Source organism: Fringilla coelebs (genome assembly GCF_963513975.1).
Source record: "Fringilla coelebs genome assembly, chromosome: 4".
Classification (NCBI taxonomy): Eukaryota; Metazoa; Chordata; class Aves; order Passeriformes; family Fringillidae; genus Fringilla; species Fringilla coelebs.
The window spans coordinates 35813563-35822478 of record NC_140032.1 but is presented as its reverse complement, the minus strand read 5'-3'; the positions used below and the strand labels follow the sequence as shown (position 1 = coordinate 35822478).

Here is an 8916-nt window from a genome sequence, read left to right as displayed (position 1 = left end):
ATAGTTTAGTATCCTTGACCTATCAGAACTAATTAGCCTAAAGGGATTCAGGAAAGGCTATTTAGGAGCTTTGTGGTATAGAATGATCACACAAAGTAAGAACTAATTAAGAAACCAAGTGCTAGACAACCAAGAATTGTATGTAGGTGATATGTAAGTCACCCAAACTATCTTTTGTGAGAAGCACTTTCAATTGTTTTTAAAATGGTAGGATGGCCTTTAGTTAAACAACAAAGCATTCACATGTTAGGAAGTAAGACAAGGTTTCTCTTATGTATAAGCATTGAGCCGCTCTTTAGAGCGAGTAGAATGAATATCATGCAGCTCTTGTTCCTCCTTTGACTTAATATCCTCATATTTTTGCATTCTGCAAGCATCTTTCACATAGGCCCAGTTGGCAGACAAGACCATGAGATAATGAACCTGTAAGAGAGGTAACACAGCGTTAAGAAACAATAGAGGTGGTCAGAGCAGAGCATGTGTAAACTTGGAGGCTGTAGGTTCTCATCAGCAGGAGCTAGGCATTCTTGTGTCAAGAAGTACTTTAGAAACATGATGGCAAATTCAGGCTTCATTAACCTTCAGATTACTGTTACTGTTACTATAACTAGCAGTTGGAAGCAATAGATGTAAGAAAAAAAAAACCCCTAAGACCTGAAAAATCCAAATTCCAAATCATCCCTGCATTATTTTTCAGTCAGTTTGCAAAGGTACATGTAAAAATGCCTTCTGGTTGTGTATTTATTGTACGCTTTTCCCCACTAAAGAAGTTTTTGTTAAAGTAGTTCTCAAGATCAAAATAGGCCATAGACACATCTTATGATTGCATATCTAATACAATAACAGAAAGTTTTGCTTCTTAATTTTTGTTAAAGTTAGCATTTTCTTTCCATTAGCCATGACTTACTTTCAGCTACAATTCTAACTTTGTATTTAACTCACCAGTCTGGGGGAAAATTGTCAATAACTGAAAAATAAGTTCAGTTAGGCAAAATATGACAAAATTTAGTAAAAAAACTTTGGATGCTCTGTTTGCTCTGTATTTAGTCAGAAAATAAAAGAGTTCCACAAGGATATTGAACTAGTTTATGCTGGGACTCTGGACATTAATTCCTTCCCTTGCCGGCTTTCAGACACTTTCTGATGAGAGCACCTCTTTAATTTATGTTAATCTTCCTCAGAAGCAACGGACAATTTTGTGAGACCCAAAATATTTCACCCCTCTCTAAGAAATCAGGAAATTATACTGGGATTCAGTTAATGGAAAATGGAATAATAATACAAGAAATAATTAAAAAACACCTTGAGATTATGCAAATTCTCCTTTTCCTGTTGTACTATTGTACATATGAGTATCTTAGATTCATATTAAATGAACAGATCCACTCTAATATGTTTGTATTTTTCTTTTGGGATATTTGGACTTTTTTTTCAATTGATTGTTGGCAATTGTTGCTGATTAGTGCAGGCAAAAGTACATTTCTTAATCTGGATAATTAAGATCAAGGAAAGCATTCTGAAGCCCTTAAAAAGACCAGATATTTTTGCTACCCTTTTTATCCTAATGTTTTATGTCAAGTTTCCAATTAATCCTTATTTGAGGAATACTACCTGACCTGAGGAGACATAAAATAGAAAGAAGTTGTTCAGAGAATCTGTCCTCTGGGGGAAAAAACTAGAGAGTAGTATTTCTACATATCTTTAGAACCTTTTTGATATCTAGAGAACAACACTAGCAAAGCAATCCATAAATGGAGATGTTGGAGATGGCAGCATGTTGTGTGCCACTCTGGAAGGCTCTCTAGTCAGAATTTAGTATACACAAGAAAAAGAAACACCTTCTGTCCTAACTCAGCTCTTCCAAAAGCTTTCACCATGGATAGTTTCTGGATCAGGCATCTCTAGATCAAATGGGAGACCCTAATCCTGGATCCCCATTGTACTGAATAAAATGCCTTAAATTCTCCACAGTAAAACTGTTGAGAAAAATCAAAATAAATAGGCTAGGAATCCTAAAAATTTTGTCATCTCAATTGCAATTTGCACCCAATGAAAATATGAATACTGGTTCCTTGAGTCTGAAATTTCAGTTAAAAACACAGTCTGAGCCTCAGATTGCAAACATGAGAATCCTGAAAGTGAGGACTATCTGAGCAGTGTACTCACATCTTCATGACCTTTTAAAACATATTTGCCAGAAATCCTTGCAACTGAAGAATCTGTGATGAAAATGGAATGATGTAGGGACTTTTTCTTACCCTCAAAAACTAGTAAAGGCCCAGTAAAATAAAAATTTAAACTTAATATTTAAACTTGCAATTTCACTCAGCGTTTTTCTTCATTAAAAAATACTTTAAAGGCATATTGGTAACAGTCTGACCTTCATTAAACACTCACTCTTTGCCCATCCCTCCCTTATGAAGATACTGAATCAAACTACTGTAATAACTGTTGAAAACTCTTGGAGTTCATATTCAATGTAAGCAGGAAGACTTGCCAGGAAACACCTGCTTTAACTGATATAATCTCAAATATATATCCATGTTTATAATGACATATACATTGAACAGTACCACCACCCTTGTTTTTTTTTTAAACACCGAGTTCCTAGATAACACTGCCACACTGAGGAGGTCATTTCTAAGTGGCTGTCTAATTGCATTTCACAATTCCATACCTGAATAGCCTGAAGCCAGTGAGGCCCTCGTCAAGGCTTATTTGAATTGAAGCCAGGCAGCTTCCACAGTCTGCCTCAGGAGGGTTCAATTACAGACATATGCAAGGCAGTGCAGGGTCTTTCCATACCTATTCCTGCTTAGATTTCTTCATAAGGTGAAAGCATGTTTCAGTGTTTAGAAATTGTGGACTTGGCTATTTGGGGTTTTTATTTTTTTGTTTTATTTTTCCATGCAGGGTATGTCACTACTTCCCCAGGACCCAAGTTTAAATAACTTTAATTCTTTCCTTTACATGCATCTCACAACCTGAAGAAGTGCACAATCATACTGGGGAGAAGAATAGACCACTTTACATTTCCCTTGTTCCTATTTCAGGAGACCTGATTGCATCTCCACCTTACAGGACATAATTTCTGTGGAAGTTAAGGCAAAAGAGTTACCAGGTCATGTGGTAACTTTTGGGAAAGGAAATTTTGCATCTCATAATTAAGTTTTTCCACAATGTTTCTGGGGAAACATAACAGGTGGAATGTATACTGGCTTTACAATCAACTGTTGAATGCTTAAACCACTTCAAGTCTTCTGTTTCTATCCAACACAACACTGACAACAGTAAAATTTATAAGTATGAACGTATAAAATTTGTAAATAATTATCTATTCCATATGCCTTTGTTATCTATTCTGACATAAGAAAGAGCAGTACTGCTCAGAATCATATATGGTACAAATTAAATATGATTCAAAAGCCTGGCAATTTTTTTGTTTGTTGATAAACACTCTCAAAAAGCATTTACAGCATGAATTATTCTATCAGGTTTTGGTTCTTTTTTCCCCACCTTGCATTGACATAAGAATGATAAATTTTCAAAATAAACTCTTTGACAGTGTTCTTTGCTGCAAAATGAAACTTTCCCTAACATACACTGCAAAATATATGAGGTATAAAACCAGCATTCTCCTTTGCAGACTAAAGAGGTATCTAGTGAATTGGGAAAAAATTCTAACATTCATAAGCAAATCTGAAACCAAGAGATATAGGGAAATTGTGATTTGCGATCACATGGTTTTTCAAGTTTTAACAAGTTTTTTTGGTGATTTTGCAATAAATGACTACTTTTTAAAAAATATCTTTAAAAAAACCAGTTTTATTAAAAGTATCCTGGGGACAGATGGATTTAGTATTTATGAATAAGCTGATTCTTTTGTGAATTTTGTAGAATCAAATTGACATTAAAGAGTTTAAGAAATCTTCAGAAATTAAATAGTCTGGCCCTTGCAATTGTTTGCAAATCCAGAAGTGAGGATATAGTGGAGTATATTCAAGTCATAACTTGAAATGTCATTTCAGGAAGCAGATTTTACAAATTCTGTCATTCAGCACTGATGTTTTACTACTGCTACTGGCTGGTCATAAATACAATATACTTAGCACTTTAGGCAGATGGTTTAAAGTAATTGTTTGCAGGAAATGTTTTAAGAGTGGATTATATTAATTAGCTTTTTCTTTTGTAAAAGGCTGGTATTTCAATCTAATTTTCCTGTTTAATTTCACAAACATGTTCTGGATATACACAAAGAAAAATGTCATCCTTTCATATTTATGATTATTCTTGAAGCAGCACATGTAGTGAAGGGCACTGGTTCTCCAATGACTGAAATGACTTCTGCACACTGTTTCTCACTGCTGATGCATTACCTCTGTCCACTAATTTGAGTGTAAAATCTGGAAAAAAAGATAACTTTATCTTCCTGTATGAGATAGTTAGGAGCACAAATTAATTTTTTCTCCTTTAAATAAATTTTACCTTGGGAAAGTAAACTTTCCTTAAAGGAGAACCTTGTAATGTCTGCATGTCCAACCACAATATTCTGTCTTTTCCCTCATTTCCTTTGTGTTTGGGGTACTGTGGCAAGTGTGAAGTTGATGTCAGCCTACAGATGTGGTCTGGTATGGTGGTTTTAGAAATTACACTATCAGAGAGTGGAATCTGCTAGTCTTTAGGTATCTAACAGAATAGAATGGTAGGTTAAAAACAAACAGTATAGTTAGAAACTTGAAAAAAACAGTTGCAAACATTTAATGAAACATACATCTACCAGCACTAGGACAGTGTGAAATTTACTAGCACTTAGAATATTAATTTACATTTTTGTTGGAACAGTGTTATCATGTGTGCTCTGTGCATTATAGAATTCAACAGAAAGCACGCTTGGAATTGGATAATCCTTCAGAAATACGTGAATAAATGTTCACCATCAAAGTGAATTCAAAGGGTATTTGTGCCTAGTGTAATGCAGCTATGTTATCTTTGATATGCTGAGCTTTGAAGGGACTTTTTAAAACCTTCTTTGAAATTATGTATTTAAACTACGTGGTACAATGTATTTACTTAATTTGCTTTCACTGAAGATGTGTTATTTTTCATTGAATATCTTTTGGTGGCTATTTGAATTCAAACCTTTTTTTTGAAATGCAGAATTTTCATCTGAACAAAATAGCATTTTATGATATCTACTGAATATACTTCAAAATAATCACACAGTGGAAAACTAATTATCTCTTAGATTTAATTTCCTAATGATAACGGTATATTATCATAATTGCTATATGGTCACCACTTTTGGAACTAGAAGCAGAAAAATTTCAGTTTGAAAAAACAATTGAATCATTATTATGAATTTTATTCTGCTATTACACTTATTATTTGTGGCTTTGAAACAAAAAACTACACTGAAAATATATATTTTTCATTTAGCTATCTTTGCTGTTTGCAGGGTGTCATGTAATAATGAAAAAATGTCAGATAACAAAAACCATTGATGTAAGAGAAGTACTAGCTTCATTGAATATTTTTCTGAATGTACTTTTTTATAAATGTAATTATAAGAATAAAAAAACAAATCATGGACTTATGATCCATAAAAAATTACTAGTATAAGCAGCATATAGGAATCACCACCACTAACACTTATGAAAGCATCAGAACAAAGTAACAGTCACTTTTAATTTCCCATTCCAGCATGCATAATGCAAACCTACACCAGCAGAGAATTGTGAGTCTAAAAATATCTTTATGCTTAAGCAAATGCAGCAGACAAAAGACAGAAGAGCAGGGCACTAGCTCACAAGGTTTTTTCTCAGTGGAACCTTCTCATTGACAAAATGTCAAAATTTAAAGTGATCTTCATTATAAAGGAGCAGAAAAATTAGTCCTGACAGAAAAATCAACACATTCATATATATTCACAGAACTGACAAAAAGCTTCTGCTCCTAAAATAGCAGCGTGGCAAGCCTATGAATACCCAGAAAGGCAGGGATCATAAAAGTATAATACTATGGTTACAAAATAGACATGTGAATTCAGACCCTTGTCTGAATACAGCAAGAGGACGGTGAAAATTCTTAGCATGTACTTAAAGGTGTTTTATCAATTAAAAAAAGTAATCATGATACTCTACTTCAAAGGGAATCCACCAATATATTAAAAAAAAAGAAGGAAAAAAGGGAGAGTATTGAATTACAGAACTATATTTTAATAATAACTTTGAGTGATAGTATGGGAATTGAACAGCTGATCCTAAGTCAGAACCAGAAGGTATCAGCAATTCAGATGAGCTAGAGAGGGGTGTGGTAGCTTACCATAGCAATGACTGCTGCTCCAGCTCCAGCAAGTGCCACAATGAACAAGTGGAATGTCATGTTTAGCTGCAAAGGGAAGCAAAGAAAAGGACTTCCATGGTTGTACAGCAAACAGTAAATGAACAAAAAATCAGACTAACATAGAACAAATAATTACCTTCCTGGCGCCACCCTTCCACAAAAGTAAGGAATTGGAATATTTTTCCAAGAGACTGATATCACTACATGTCATTGTGCTTGTGCTTGTTTTGTTACAATGCTCATGTCAGGAAAAAAGCATAACTCTATTTAAATATACAGCATTTACATAATAAAATATGAAGAAAATTATTTATTTAAAATAAACACTCTAGCGCATTTTGAGGGCTTTGTTTGGCTTTTTTTATTATTCTACAGTACTACAATTCTAGCTTACCAGAATTATGTTTGTGGTGGCTTCTCCAGTGGCAGAGATAACCTAAGAAATCCCATTTTCCCTTCATTAACTGTATCTTTCCATCCTCATACATTGATCCACTTCAAAATTTGTTCATAATGATATAATATAAATTAGGTTACTTACATAATTCAAATTAAACATCATCTTTACCTCACCCCAAACCAACAGATTACATTTGCTTTTAATGTCAGTGACCTGGTTTATGCAGCAGCCACAGAGAGTCAACTTCACCACAAGAACTGATTTTGGGAGATGGTTTTGGTGTAAGGGAGGATTGTATACCTTCCCTCTAAGATTGATTCAACCACAGTAAGACCCAGTAAAACCCTTGAACTTTCTGGCTTTGGAGGGATGAACACTTTAGCCTCTCTGTTTTAGGCAGATGTGATTTTGTTTGTTCTGTCTTCATCCTTAATCATTTAAAAACAAAACCAGAACCCTCAACTGCACTGAAACAGGTGGCATTTGTCCAAGAGAAAAGCTACAAAGAAAAATGTACTAAGAGCTTCTATCTTAATAATCAACAGGGTTTGGCCAAAGCCATTTGCAATCTATACTCTCCTGTCACAACAGGAGAGTAAAATCACTTTAATCAGTGATTCATTATATGGACCTATTCATTGTGCAGCAGAGGCACTGGCTTTCAAAAACATCTCTGTAACAAAGAACAAGGTACTGGAGTCCTTTAAAAACCCAAACAAACAAACCATAAGCATATTTAGAAAACAAATGGTTGGAGAAATTGCACTGACTCAATTTGGTAAAAGACTAGGGAAACTACTTGCTTGACTGTATTTTTCACTGTGATTGAATTCATCACCATAGCTAGAATTAGACCATTGACAGTAAGAAAACATATATCAGCTACCTTGTGCTACAACATATATTATGGATTTGCCAAAAATGCTGATATTTATTTACCTCGTTAGAGTCACACATCTTGATGAAACTTTCTGATGAGGTGCAAACCTTCTTTTCCTCTCCAATAGTTACAATACCTGGAGAAGAATAAATATTCACTTTATTTGGAATTCCTGGTACAGATCAACTTCCTTTATATGGAAAAACTAAGAACTTATTTTAGCAATGATATCTGGGGTTTGTTGACAATCAGGAGTCTGGAGCAACTCTCCTGTGAAGACCAGCTGGGATTGCGGGGCCTGGAGAAGAGAAGGTTTTGGAGAGACCTTATAGCAGCCTTCCAGGAAATAAAAGGGTGTGTCAAGAGAGCTGGAGAGGGACTTCATACAAGGGCAGGTGCAGTAGAACAAGGGGTAATGGCTTGAACTGAAAGAGGATAAGTTTAGGTTGGATCTATGGAAGAAATTCCTTATTGTGAGGGAACATGTTTCCCTGAGAAATGGTGACATTGCATCCCTGGAAGTGTTGAAGGACAGGTGGGATGGGGTCCTGAGCAACCTGATCTAGAGGAATGTCTCCCTGCCCCATGGCAAGAGGCTGGAACTTGTCTTTAAGCTGCCTTTCAACTAAAACCATTCTAGGATTCTATTCTATTTCAGCCAGCACGAAACACATTATCTATTTAGTAAAAGCCCTAGTAAGAAACATGTAGGTAACAATTGTTCTGCCATTTTTGAAAATATCTTTATTCCCAATTTTGATCAGCACAACAGTTAAAGAACCAGAAATTATTTGCAACCAGTTTATACACTTCAAATGTTCACAAACCTTCTCTACCCTCATTCTCAGATATTTTAAGATCACAAATTCCTTTCTACCCAAATTTCACATTCTCTCACACCACACATAGGTGCACATCCCCACATTATTCTAACCCTCCAGTATTCAAGCTTTAGCTCCACTCTCTCTCTATCTCTCTTTCCACCACTGTCTTAGAACGTTACTTCAGTATTATTTGTCCTCATCAAGGTTTTTGAAAGCAACTAATATTGTGCCCCAGTTCACCTCTGCAGAAACAGCTGATACCCCAGGATATCACATCCCCAAGTCACTGTCCTACCACACAATTAAAAGTCATTCTCCAGATAGATGACTAATTAAGCATTTTAGACAAGTTACAGCAATTTCTGAAGAGACTAAGCCAAAGCCCCATGCCAGATTTTCATTACTCTGGGAAGATTGACAAGGTTGTCTCTGTTTTTGTCAGGATGGACAATGCAGTTCATCTTTTATAC

General features: G+C 35.1%; 1 protein-coding gene across 1 annotated transcript in view; it reads right to left on the bottom strand.

Moving 5' to 3' along the window:
• Positions 1 to 270: 270 nt before the first annotated feature.
• Positions 271 to 8916, bottom strand: part of GPM6A (glycoprotein M6A) — a gene marked incomplete at both ends in the record, with an annotated part of 112582 nt that continues 103936 nt past the window's right edge. The window contains 3 exons of the mRNA XM_084204527.1: positions 271 to 423; positions 6322 to 6387; positions 7682 to 7758. Of these exons, the coding sequence (XP_084060653.1) occupies positions 271 to 423; positions 6322 to 6387; positions 7682 to 7758 (296 nt within the window). The remainder of the gene's footprint in view (positions 424 to 6321; positions 6388 to 7681; positions 7759 to 8916) is intronic.